Source organism: Pararge aegeria, chromosome 26 (assembly GCF_905163445.1).
Source record: "Pararge aegeria chromosome 26, ilParAegt1.1, whole genome shotgun sequence".
NCBI lineage: Eukaryota > Metazoa > Arthropoda > Insecta > Lepidoptera > Nymphalidae > Pararge > Pararge aegeria.
In genome coordinates this window covers 1627289-1641584 of record NC_053205.1, presented here as the reverse complement: position 1 = coordinate 1641584, position 14296 = coordinate 1627289, and the positions used below count along the sequence as shown (strand labels likewise).

Sequence of the window (14296 nt, the reverse complement as noted above, 5' to 3'; positions counted from 1 at the left end):
TCGGAAGATTATTTGACGTTTTTGATTGAGATGAATTTGACAGCTCACAGGTGATTGCCATAGACAAGACAAGACAATAATTGACGTAATGTGATTGCGTTCGAAAACTAAAATCGCCATTTATAACGATGAAAATTCGAAGCAAAGCAAACAAACGTCAATTCGCTTTAATAGAGCTTATAAAGTTAAAAGGTACGTCTGAGGGCTCGGTAGATAAAAAGGCAAACAGCTCATTCGGAATCAAATTGACTAATAATAATTATTCCAAGCAAGAGAAAAACTAATTTACGTGGGGAGTTGGTTGGGAGCCTCATTCCGGCTGACGCAGATACTAACCGGACACGGTTGCTTTGGTATGTATTTGTGTCGCATAGGTCGGGAGCAATCGCCCGGTTGCCACCATTGCGATGACTGTCTCGAAGAAACGGCGCAGCACACCTTGGAGGTGTGACCAGCTTGGGCAGAGCAGCGCTGGGCCCTCGAAAATTCGGCAGCTGGTGACCTTTCGCTTCAAATTGTACGGAGCGAGTCAGCGTAAAATACTGCTGCCTTTTTTTGCCAGGTGATGTCCGCAAAGGAGGTGGCGTAGCGAGACAGAGACATCAACACTCCCCTCTCGCAGGAGACGAACCGGGCGCCGTAGGGCGATCAATGACCTCCGGCCGCCATGGTTTGTAGGCCCGCGGGTGGCGTATTAAAGGGGAAGTTTGTCACCCAACTAATGCGGGTCCCATCATCAATGGTAGATAGCTTGTGCAGTGCATGCTAATTGATTATAATAATGGACAGTAACAGAAACGTCGTCTGTGACTTTTTTGATGAAGATTGATGGTCGATAAAAAAAATATCATCGCTATGTGGACGTCAAAGGTAGGGTTGCCCAGCAAAAAATCAGACAGAAAGAGGTTGACTAAAAATTCCTTGAATAATTCCAACTCTTGAAAAGCTCAGTTTTTGGAAATTATATTTGAATACTTCTCACCGTTCTCACAGTCCGTGGATTTTTCAAATAAAATTGCTCTTTAATCAAATTCTTGCCGCAGCCTAAAGTATTAAAATGCAAAATACATTTTCAGCTCTAAAATACAATGATTTCATGAATATCCTTAAAAAAAGACAGATCATTCGAACATTAAACTTTATTTATCTGAAGGAGAACATCGATCTTCTACTGTTTATACTAGACTACCATGTATAATATCTTAGAAAAAATAGTATTAGATAACGATTATTAAATATATCTAAACGTTCGTAAGCGCACACATGCACATGTGTTTGTGTGTTTCAAGTCACTGCGGAATAGTGTTGCAATTTTTTTTAGGTTAGCAATACTAATTAGTAGTAGTAGTAATTTAACACTGCAGCGATCTCATAATCTGTGGTAGCTTAGTGGGTAAGGCTTCGGCTGCCCTTTCTGGGGGACCAACTACGATCCCCGGCACACCTCTCCAATTTAACTAATTAAATACCTCATGAATTAACGGTGAATGAAAACATGGCGAAGAACCCAGCGTGCCTGAGAGTTCTCCATAATTTTCTCAAGGGCAAATCATCATCATCGCCCTTCCTCAACCCCCCATTCCCCGTCACTCTCTTTATGTCCATCGGTCCATCGTGCTGGAGGGCATCCCACACTACGCTTGCTTGTTAGTGGTCTACACTCAAGAACACTCGTGATCCAACGAACATCGCACCTACAACATGCATGGCCTGCCCATTGCCACTTCAACTAGCTGCTATTGGCAGTCCAGGCATTGGGAAAATTTAAAACAACGGATGTTACAAATTATATAACGATAATAACGATGTTAAATGCATCGTTATTATTGTATTATTCTCTTAAATAAGTCACTTAATTTTCAATATAGTAACAACTCGTACTCGTAATCAAACCTAGTTCCTCGCCTAATGAATTACCCACTGATGTACGAGACGATATTAATCCTCGTAATATAAAAAAAAAACTGAAATCCTTCTGCCATGACAATAATGTTCTGTAGTTAACGTACCTAGACTTAATTCTCTGTTAGCATATATTGGAAACCTGGGTGGTTATCTGATGCTAGCTAAAAGTATTTTTATGTAAACTTTTATGTTACTAAATAAATAAAATAAAATCAATGTTAATTTTCAATATAATAATACTTTTTAATGCAGAATAAAATTCTATATTTTGTTTGTAAAAATATAAACTTAGACATAGGTATAGCATGTTAAAAACTCAATGTTAAGCAACTACTTGCGCCCCCTAGCGCTAACGTGAGCACCGTTTCAAGTTTCCAGAGAGGACTGTCCAGTCAAGCAATTGTGCTGAGGGCGTAAATAAGAAGGATGAGGTTTTTTTATTTTTATCTGTATATAACTCTGAAACCATTGGAATGCCTTTGGATTTGCTGGATCGCAATATAGTCGTCGTTTGAGTCGGAAATACTTGAACATCAGAGTGAAATGGATCTAAGTTTCATTGCTTTACAGCAGAAATTTGCCTATCATTTCTTTAGCTCAGGCGTTTGACAGAACGTTTGTCAAAATTATCAGAAGTTCCTACAGGATTTCCGACTGTAAAACAAATGACATAAGTCTATTGACGACACTTTTTTTTAATTCGAAAAAGACATCTAGATTGCTTGCCTAAATCATAAATTATATTGCACAAAAAACCGTACTGCTATTTTGAACTGGCAAATGTCACGAGCAAGCAAAATTTTAGTGCTTTTTTAAAAATGTGTAAACGCTCCCATTGGTTTTACGACACTGCAATGACGTCACGTTAAACAATGAAAACAATTATAGTGGTCTGTAAAATCTAGTTTTATAATTTAAAAAACAATTCTTTAATGTGTTTTCGTGGCCTGAGCGCTTTACCAACTAAGCTACGCATGCAATAGACGTCGAAATGACTTTTTATCATTTTAAAATTACCAGTTTCGATCTACTTTTCAAATGTCCATATTAAAATAAATATTCTATGACACTACACACATCGTTATCTAGCTCCAAAGTAAGCGTACCGTGTGTTATTACAATAAGACACTTTCTTAACAAGATATGACACAATTTTTTTTTAATTTTATCTTCTAATAATCTTCTATAAAAGATACATAGTTAGACAGACAGATAGACAGTTAGCTTATTGCCAACATTAAAACACCAATTGTTCTAATAACCATTGTATTATCCAAACGGAAACTTCCAACATTAAAGACATTTTCGAGTGAATTTTAATAATTTCAATACTACTACTACATGTTTCACACAAAAATTAGTCTATTTCATATTAGGTCAGTGATAAATACTTAGTTTACTTGTATATACTCAGCAGTGGATGATATAAGGTTAGGTTAGGTTGTTTTAATGTTAGCAGCAAGCTAACTGTTTCAGAATCTTTTAAACAGGTTTCATATTATGGGAGTAAATAAAGTCTTGTATGCAACTGTTGATAGTTATTTTATTTTATTGGTATTAAAACACTATTATAACCCACATTCGCGTTTCAATACCCCTTATTATACAACAGTTGCATAAATACCTATTATAAATTCTATTAAAGTGTTTTTATCTACAATTGGAGGCAATATCAAATTTATAAATTCAAGAATGCAAGTAAAAATTTCGGAACCGAAAGAATTTGAACTAGCGATTCTCTTGCAATCGCGGCCTGAGCACTTTAGCAACTTAGCTACGGTGACGGTTCTGGTATCATCAAATGCTTCAAAGTACCTATAGACTATAGAGGTATATATAAAAAAGGAATTGATGATAAATAGTAACACTATCATATTTCTAAAAGGAAGCCAAAATACCAAGTTGCCTGGATTTTTATATAATCTTTACCTCTATAGATTTCTTGATTGTTATTTGTTTACTTTCCGTATTTCTGTTCCTTACTTATTTTTTTGTATGCATCCTAACCTATATTGTAAATTTTCTCTTATTCTGTAACAGGTTGCCTTGTAGAGATCGCTCGTTAAAGATAAGGCCGCCTATTGTATATGCCTAATATTTGTTATTTGATTCTAGTTAAACCTTTTATTATGTTTTGGTATTAAATAAAAAAATAAATGAATTTCTCGGGTGAACATTTCATCGGGTGCATTTAACTTGGTTAGAATTAATTATACTACTACATTTATTTATTGAGGTGGTACGAAGTTAGCCTGGTCAATTAGTAATTTTATAATTTTACCTACAATTGGAGACAATATCAAAAATTACATTTGATAAATTATGTTCTATTTAATAATTTATATATACATCTAAAAATTTTTTTTTTTATTCTTTAAAATAATTGTTTTATAAATATAACCTAAAATAAACTATTTAAAACTAAATAAAATCTAAAATATCGTCGAAACCACCGCAACGAGGCACAGTTCCTAAGATGCTGGAACATTGCCCCTTTGGATGGCCAAACTAATTCGTTGGCCAAGGTCACTGCCCGCTCTAGGATCACCGGAAGACTCGATAACCCTTTTCGATAATTCTTTGTAAAGGGCTCTTGCCTCTGGACCCCACGGTCCCAAAGTCTCTACTCCAAAAGGCACAAAAATGAAGCTGCTATCCAGGTTTTCATATTTACGCCTCTTGGCCTAAAATATTTATATATAAAATATTTTATACTTTTTTTAAATGAAATAATATTGATAAATTATAATCTTTAAATATTGCACCAGCGCGGTTAAATGCCCAATATTTCCGCATTATGTTTTCTCATAACATGCCTCTCCAGATCCCTTATGCGCGTACAACTCATATTGCACTGTGCGCATGGGAAACCTTTATTGTCTTTATGTGATCGCAAATGAACCCACAAATCGCTTTTTCTGTTACACACATATTCGCATAGTTTGCAAAAGTGAGTTTTTTCTCCCGAGTGCTTTTTCATGTGCGACAAAAGGGCTGAGCTCTTTGTACTTTTGTACTCGCAATATTTGCATGAGTAAGATTTTTTGCGTTCGTGTTTAGCTTTGTGCCTCAATAAAGTACTTTTGCACGTGCTCTTATAAGAGCACGCGTCGCACGAATAGGGTTTCTCACCTGTGTGCCTTCTCATGTGAGTCACCAGAGCAGACTTTTGTTTGAATTTATAATCGCACACAGAACACGAGAAAGGCCTTTCGCCAGTATGCGTTCTCATATGTCTGACCAGAGAACCATTCAGTCTGCATTCATATTTGCAATATTTGCACGCATATCTTTTTTCTTCTGTGTGGATTTTCACGTGTGTTCTTATAGAGCTATTACTTCCACATTTGAAGTCACAGTATGAACACGAATATGGTTTCTCCCCCGTATGCGTTCTTTTGTGGTTCGCTAGAAGCAGACTCTGTGTACTTTTATAATCGCATAGATTGCAGGAGTACGGTTTTACACCTGTGTGTGTCATTAGATGACGGATTAGATTATTTTTTTTCTTTGCTACATATTCACAATGGTCGCACGCAAATACATTTCGCAGGTAGGTTTTGCAGGGCTTTGGTATTTTATTCATTAATTCTTTATTTTTAACTTTTTTTGTACTATCATTTGGACTTTTATTCAAATTTTCATTAGAATGTTCTTTTTTTACTGTTTTGACATTATTGTTTCGTTTTCGAATCTTTGATTCCGTGTTATATTTTTCTTTTGGGATTTTAAATAATTTTACGTCACACTGTTCAACAGAAGGGGCTTTTGACTCTATTCCTACACTGATATTTTTGTCCTTATCATGTGTTGAACTTAAAGGTGCAGTCGATTCTGGTCCTTCAATATAATTTAAATTACGACTGGCGTTAACTATTCTTTGTATTCCTTCAGTGTAAATTGGATTTCTACTTTTTAATTCTGCGTCACATATTTCACTGTGCTGAAAAATGGTTTTCTTTGCTGTGCTTTTAAGTTTCTTCCTACTCTTCATATCTGTGTCACATTTTACACTATCGTTAACGAATGATTCTATTCCTACAATGTTATTTTGTTTTCTACTTTTTAATGTTGGGTCACTTATTTCACTGGGCTGAACAACGGTTTTCACTGCTGTAGTAAGTTTTTTCTTTATCTTCGTATTTGCGTCACGCATTTCACGGTCGTGAACGAATGATTCTATTCCAACAATGTTGTTTTGTTCTCTTCTTTTGAATGATGGGTCACTTATTTCACTGGGCTGAACAACGGTTTTCACTGCTATAGTACGAAGTTTTTTCTTCATCTTCATATTTGCGTCACACATTTCACGGTCGTGAACGAATGGATCTATTTCTACAATATCTTTATGTTCTCCACTCTTTAATTCTGTGTCACACATTTTACTGGGCTTATAAATTGTTTCCATTGCTGTGCTATTAAGTCGTTTTTTACTCTTCATATCTGTGCCACATTTTACATTATCGTGAACGAATGACTCCATTCCTACAGTGTTATATTGTTTTCTACGTTTTAAAGGTTTGTCACTTATTCCACTAGGCTGAAGAACTGTTTCAAGTGCTGTAGTATTAAGTTTTTTCTTACTCTTCATATCTGTGTCACAAATTACACTATCGTGAACGAACGATTCTATTCCTAGAGTGTTATTTTGTATTCTACGTTTTAATGTTTTATTACTTATTTCACTAGGCTGAACAATTGTTTCCACTGCTGTAGTACACAGTTTTTTCTTAATCTTCATATCTGTGACACGCATTTCACGATCGTGAACGAAAGGTACTTTTTCTACAATATCTTCTGGTTTTCCACTTTTTAATTTTATGTCACACGTTTTACCGGGCTGCAAATTTGTTTCAATTTTTGTGCTTATAAGTTTTTTCTTACTCTTCATATCAGTGTCACATTTTACACTATCGTGTACGAATGATTCGATTCTTACAGTGTTTTTTTCTTTTCTACTTCTTAATGTTGTGTCTCTTATTTCACTAGGCTGAACAACTTTTTCCACTGCTGCAGTTTGAAGTTTTTTCTTAATCTTTTTGTTTGTGTCACGAATTTCACGGTCGGGAACGAATGGATCTTTTTCTACAATGTGTTTTTGATTTCCACTCTTTAATCGTTGGTTACATATTTCACTGGGCTGTACAATTGTTTCGACTACTGTAAAATGAAGTTTTTTCTCAATCGTCATATCTGTGTCACGCATTTCACGGTCGTGAACGGATGGATCTATTTTTACAATATCATTATGTTTTCCACTCTTTAATTCTATGGCACACATTTCACTGGCCTCGACAACTGCTTCGTCTGCTGCAGTATGTAGTTTTTTCGCAATCTTCATATTTGAATCACGTATTTCACGGTCGTGAACGGATGGATCTATTTTTACTATGTCTATTTGTTTTCCACTCTTTAATTGTTGGTTACATATTTCGCTGGGCTGAACAATTGTTTCGACTTCTGTAGTATGAAGTTTTTTAACAATCTTCATATCTTTATCACCAATCGTCATATCCGTGTCACGCATTTTACCGTCGTGAACGGATGGATCTATTTCTACAGTGTCTTTTTGTTTTTCACTCTTTAATTCTGTGTCACAGATTTCACTGGGCTGGACAGCTGTTTCCACTGCTGCATTTTGAATTTTTTTAACAATCTTCATATCTGTATCACCAATTTCACGGTCGTGAACGGATGGTTCTATTTCTACAATGTCTTTTTGTTTTCCGCTCTTTAATCGTTGGTTACATATTTCACTGGGCTGAACAATTGTTTCGACTACTGTAGAATGAAGTTTTTTCTCAATCGTCATATCTGTGTCACGCATTTCACGGTTGTGAACGGATGGATCTATTTCTACAATATCGTTATTTTTTCCACTCTCTAATTCTGTGTCACACATTTCACTTTGCTGAACAACTGACTCCACTGCTGCAGTATGAATTTTTTTCACAATCTTCATATCTGAATCACGCATTTCACGGTCGACAACGGATGGATCTATTTCTACAATGTCTTTTTGTTTTCCACTGTTTAATTGTTGGTTACATATTTCAATGGGCTGAACAATTGATTCGACTACTGTAGAATGAAGTTTATTCTCAATCGTCATAACTATGTCACGCATTTTACGGTCGTGAACGGATGGATCTATTTCTACAATATCATTATGTTTTCCACTCTCTAATTCTATGTCACACATTTCACTTGCCTCGACAACTACTTCCACTGCTGCAGTATGAAGTTTTTTCACAATCTTCATATCTGAATCACGCATTTCACGGTCGACATCGGATGGATCTATTTCTACAATGTCTTTTTGTTTTCCACTCTTTAATTGTTGGTTACATATATCACTGGGCTGAACCATTGGATCGACTACTGTACTATGTAGTTTTTTCTCAATCGTCATATCTGTGTCACGCATTGCACCGTCGTGAATGGATGGATATATTTCTACAATGTCTTTTTGTTTTTCACTCTTTAATACTGTGCCACACATTTCACTGGGCTGCACAACTGCTTCCACTGCAGTATTAAGTTCTTTCAGTATCTTCATATCTGAATCACGCATTTCACGGCCGTGAACGGATGAATCTATTTCTACAATGTCTTTTTGTTTTCCACTATTTAATTGTTGGTTACATATTTCACTGGGCTGAACAATTGTTTCCACTTTTGTAGTGTGAAGTTTTTTCTTAATCGTCATATTATCTGTGTCTCGCATTTGACTTTTGTGGAAGAACGGATCTATTTCTACAATATCTTTATGTTTTCCACTCTCTAATTCTGTGTCACACATTTCACTGGCCTGGACAACTGACTCCACTGCTGCAATATGAAGTATTTTCTCAATCTTCATATCTGAATCACGCATTTCACGGTCGACAACGGATGGATCTATTTCTACAATGTCTTTTTGTTTTCCACTCTTTAATCGTTGGTTACATATTTCACTGGGCTGAACAATTGTTTCGACTACTGTAGAATGAAGTTTTTTCTCAATCGTCATATCTGTGTCACGCATTTCACGGTCGTGAACGGATGGATCTATTGCTACAATGTATTTTTGTTTTCCACTCTTTAATTGTTGGTTACATATTTCACTGGGCTGAACAATTGTTTCGACTGCTGTAGTATGAAGTTTTTTCTCAATCGTCATATCTGAATCACGCATTTCACGGTCGACAACGGATGGATCTTTTTCTACAATGTCTTTTTGTTTTCCACTCTTTAATCGTGGGTAACATATTTCATTGGGCTGAACAATTGTTTCGACTACTGTAGAATGAAGTTTTTTCTCAATCATCATATCTGTGTCACGCATTTCACGGTTGTGAACGGTTGGATCTATTTCTACAATGTCTTTTCGTTTTCTACTCTTTATTTGTTGGTTACATATATCACTGGGCTGAACAATTGTTTCAACTGCTATAGTATGAAGTTTTTTCGCAATCGTCATATCTGTGCTACGCATTTCACGGTCGTGAACGGATGGATCTATTCCTACAATGTATTTTTGTTTTCCACTCTTTAATTGTTGTTTACATATTTTACTGAGCTGAACAATTGTTTCGACTGCTGTAGTATGAAATTTTTTCTCAATCGTCATATCTGAATCACGCATTTCACGGTCGTGAACGGATGGATCCATTTCTACAATGTCTTTTTGTTTTCCACTCTTTAATTGTTGGTTACATATTTCACTGGGCTGAACAATTGTTTCAACTGCTGTAGCATGAAGTTTTTTCCCAATCGTCATATCTGTGTCACGCATTTTACGATCGTGAACGAATGGATCTATTTCTACAATAACTTCTGGTTTTCCACTTTTTAATTCTATGTCACACATTTTACTGGGCTGGCAAATTTTTTCCATTGCTGTGCTATTAAGTTGTTTTTTTATCTTCATATCTGTGTCACATTTTACACTGTCATGATCGAATGATTCTATTCCTAAAGTGTTACTTTGTTTTCTACTTTTTAATGTTGTGTCACTTATTTCATTAGGCTGAACAACTGTTTCCACTGCTGTAGTATGAAGTATTTGCTTAATCTTTGTATCTGTGTCACGAATTTCACGGTCGAGAACGAATGGATCTATTTCCACAATATCTTTTTGTTTTCCACTTTTGAATTCTATGCCACATATTCCACTGAGATGAACATTGGATTCCATTTCAGTAATTTGAAGTTCTGCTTCGCTGTTTACATCTGTGTCACACATTTTACTGGCCTGAACGAATGATGCTATGCCTACAATGTCATTTTGTTTTTTACTTTTTAATTCTGTGTCACATATTATTTCACTGGGCTGATCCGTTGTTTCGTTTTCTACCTTATTATTTTGTATTTGATTCCCTGACCCAGCTTCACTGTTTTTAATAGCATGAGATACTTCTGTGTCAAACTTCACACTGGGTTGAACAATTTTTTCTACATTGAAAAATATTGCATTTTGTTTTTGACTTATTAATTCTGTTTCACATGTTTCGCAGCTGTAAGGAATGGATCCTGGTTTTACAATAATATTTAGATTATTACCATTTGATTCTGAGTCACATAATATGTCACTTCTATTAGAAATTGAATCTATTTCTGCTATATGAAGTTTCATTTTATCTTTTAATTCTGTGACACATCTTTCACCAGGCTGTATTTCTTCAGTATGATTTTGTTTTTGACTATGCATATCTGTGTCATATAATTGATTAGTTTTAATTAATGATTCTGTTTCTAAAATGTCATCTTGTTTTATACACCTCATGTGTGCGTAACTTATTGGTATTTGATTAATTAATTCTGTTTCACAGATTTCGTAGCGATAGGGAAAGGTTGCTGTATTTATGTTTTGAGCAAAAATTTCACTGTTATTAATTGATTCTACCTCTGCAATATGTTTTATTCTTTTTAATTCTTTGTCGTGTATTTCATTGGTATGAACAAATGATGTTTTTTCTACATTATCATCTCGTTCTGTACTATTTGTTTCACTTTCACAAATTTCACTGAAATGCACATTCGTTTCTGTGTTGAGAGCATAATTTTGGTTTTGAATCTTTAATCCTGTGTCACATACTTCAGTGTGATTAACACTTAACTGTAATTCTAGAATATTATTTGGTTTTTGACTCTCTAATTTTGTGTTAAGTGTTTCACTGGGATCAATGGGTTCTGGATTAACAATTTTATTTTGGTTTTTACTTTTTAACTTACGAGAATACACCTTTTTTACTCTTTTAATGTCCTTATTTGTGTCTAAATCAGATTCTGATTTCCTATTATTTGCTTCAATAGTGAAATTACTATTTTCGTTTTCATCTTCTATTAATGGATAGCTCCTTACGTTTGCATCTTCAGCATGCAGATTAATATCATCTGAAATAAAAGATTTATTGAAAGCATGTACTTCCTTATATAAGAAAATAGCTGTTGTATTTAGAAGTTTTTGTTCACTAAAAATGGAAGACTATGATAGTGATCTTGAAGCCAATCCCCTGAACGGTTTACAAGCGACATCGTACCGGAACGCTAAATCAATGGCGGCTCATCTTTGTTGGAAGGGCGGTAACTAGACGGGAGCTGAACCTAGGATATCTCCCAATCAAAAGCACCATCGCCGCTGTGCAAGGGAGGTCAAAGTGTGTGTATTTTTGTAATATATATTATTTATTATTTGATCCTGGGAAAACAAACTGGATCTGTTTCTGAATACAAAGGCTGTTTCATTATACTATCTATACATTTCCTTACCGTGAACACAATAAATGTTTGGTTCAGTAAAAATTTCATTTGCATCTAAAGGTTTATTGATTTCATCGTTTTCAAATAACATAATAATATCATAGTCTGTAGTCTCTACATTGCATTTGCCTTTGATACTTTGATACTGATTCTTTAATTCATAAGGTTTGTCTGCATCATCTTTATATTGTTGCTTTTCATGCAATTCTCTTTGCAGGATAGTTAGGTTATTAAATATGGGCACATTATTGCTATTTTCTGGTTGATCATCTTCAAAACATTTGTTCAAGTTTAACACATTTACCTGGGAAAAGAGAAAGGAGAGTTTTTTTAGTAATGCCCGAGGCAGATGTCTGCTTTAGATATCTGATTTCTTGTGAGTAAGAAGTGTTTTCGTGCAGCTGAATTTTTAATATTTTTTTACATATGTATAGTGTTTTTTCTGCTACTGTATGTATATTTTCTGTTTCTGTATTTTTTGTGTGCAAATAAAGAGTATAAGCAAATGAAATAAATAAATTATTCTTGAATAGTCTGTATTGCCTGCAGCCTTGATCAGATTTCCCGGTGTCCTTGCCCGAGTTGCAAAAGACCACTTTACAGTTATGCAATACCTGTGTAACAATATCATGCAGTAAATAGCTAAAAAATGAACAGTATTCATACTAACTTTGGCATCATCTTTCTTATTTTCTACAAAATCTACACCAAGGATGGATAGATTATTGAGTATGGGTAGATCTGAGCATGCATCGCAGTCCGATAAATGTTCATTGAACTGCATTTTTGTCTGAAAAGAACAGAAACTTTTGGTTAGCTCAGGGAAGTTTTCTTTTATTGTAATAATTAACGCACCAAGTTGATGGCCCACCTTATGGTAAGTAGAAACCCATTGTCTATAAACAGAGCAACACTTTACCGGCCATATGCAAAGAAATCAACACACAATGTGCCCCTTGTGTGCCCAATTCACAAGTTGGGCACACAAGGGGCACATCCTACAAATTTCAGGGCATGTCTTAAAACTAGTAACTTCATAATCAATCTATTATCTGTCCAATACAGGGCACAGATCTCCTCTCAGAACAATAAGCGTTTTGGCCAGGGCTGCCCAACCTGGGTGCCAACCACAGATTACTGTACTTAAATAAAAAAAAATTATAGTCTTTGCGTAACAGCGTCACAGCTTGTCCCACACTTTGAAAAATTGAGTGGAGATCACCAAGCTTAGCAAACCAATTGTTTCGGTGGAATTATTTTTCTTAATTCCATGTTAAAATTTATTTTTAATAATGGTTTTATTGGTTTCATAATGAGGATTCAGTATAGTTTTATTTTTAGCCCCTATTTGCCCAACTAAAAAGTACCTATCTATTTTAACTAGCTAGTTTAGGTCGCAGGCACTGTAGCCAATCTCTTAACTTGTAAGTGCACCTCTAGCTTATTAAGTTTGAGAACCCCTGGTTAAGGCTATATTCCACCACACCAGTCAAGTGTGGATTGGTAGACTTTATTCATCTTTGAGAACATTATGGAGAACTGTCTGACATGCAGGTTTTGTTACGTTCTTTTCTCTCACTAGCAGTGATATTTAAGCAAGGAATATTTAAATGGCTTCAATTAAAAAAAGACATATCTCAGAAAGTAAGAAATGTGCAAGCCGGGGAACTCGGTTCCTCCGAACGGGTGGCCGTAGCTCTAACAACTAGGCTATGAACACTGAGTGATATTTTTGTAAATATGTAATAATTACCATTATAACAATATATTTGTGCAAGTCTAATATCCAGAAAGTCACTTGACAATATCATGTGTATGTGTTTAAACTTACAGTCTATCCCACCAGAGAATGGAGTTCAGTGCAACTTGTTGCACTCAATTCTCTGACGGACAAAACTCATATGAATAATAGGTATATAGTTGAGGTGTCTATCACACAAATACGTTTTAAAATAAAGTATCGTATTCGAATTATATCTACTAGCTTACTTACCAGAAAATGGTGTATGAAAATGTATATTTCTATAGCCCCTTTTCATGGGTAGTAATAATGGTTTTATATCCTTACAACTCTTATATCTAGACAGCAAACCGGTTTAATTCGATTTTCACTGTATTTGAAATCTATTGGTCACTTTTTTAGAGCTTTTCTCAATTTTAATTTTCAATTCTGACTGAACCAAAACAATAGGTAAATAATAATCAATAACAAAGAGTAATCAATAAATTGTTCTTTTAATAGACTGACTTAACGAATCTGGGTTCTAGGTTTCTCAAGTCTTATGACAATGAGGATATAAACACTACGTTAAGGTCTTTATATGTTTGAGGAGTGAACAAAGAAAGGTACTGACTGCTGAGTATCATCGGAATATTTTTCATCATTTGGAGTAATTTATGTTTAGTACATTTCCTTCCCATGGAAGATTTAGATCACGGCAAAAGATACATCTACCACACCACCCTACTTGGAAATTTTAATCTTTGATTATCGGATTTCTTTATTTATTTACATTTTACAAATCTGTATGAAAATGAAAAAAAACAGCTGAGCTTCGCGAATTTCGGCTGATTTTGGCGAATATTGAAAGATGTGAATTGAAGTTTATACAGCAGTGTGGTAGTCGTAGACAGAGAAGTATGGAGA

General features: G+C 35.0%; 1 protein-coding gene across 1 annotated transcript; it reads right to left on the bottom strand.

Annotated features, from left to right (window-relative positions):
* Positions 1-4613: 4613 nt before the first annotated feature.
* LOC120635365 lies at positions 4614-13813 on the bottom strand. Its single transcript, XM_039906361.1, has 4 exons — positions 13643-13813; positions 12320-12439; positions 11659-11953; positions 4614-11283 (listed from the first exon to the last, which is right to left on the bottom strand). The coding sequence occupies exons 2-4, from the start codon at positions 12431-12433 to the stop codon at positions 4679-4681; spliced, it is 7014 nt and encodes a 2337-aa protein (XP_039762295.1). The 5' UTR covers positions 12434-12439; positions 13643-13813; the 3' UTR covers positions 4614-4678.
* Positions 13814-14296: the final 483 nt, after the last annotated feature.

Coding starts and splice junctions, on each gene's coding strand:
- LOC120635365 (XM_039906361.1), bottom strand. CDS start 12,433: ATGCAGTTCAATGAACATTTATCGGACTGCGATGCATGCTCAGATCTA. Junction 11,954..12,319: donor ATAAGAAAGATGATGCCAAA/GTTAGTATGAAT, acceptor CTCTTTTCCCAG/GTAAATGTGTTAAACTTGAA. Junction 11,284..11,658: donor AAACATTTATTGTGTTCACG/GTAAGGAAATGT, acceptor CTTTTATTTCAG/ATGATATTAATCTGCATGCT.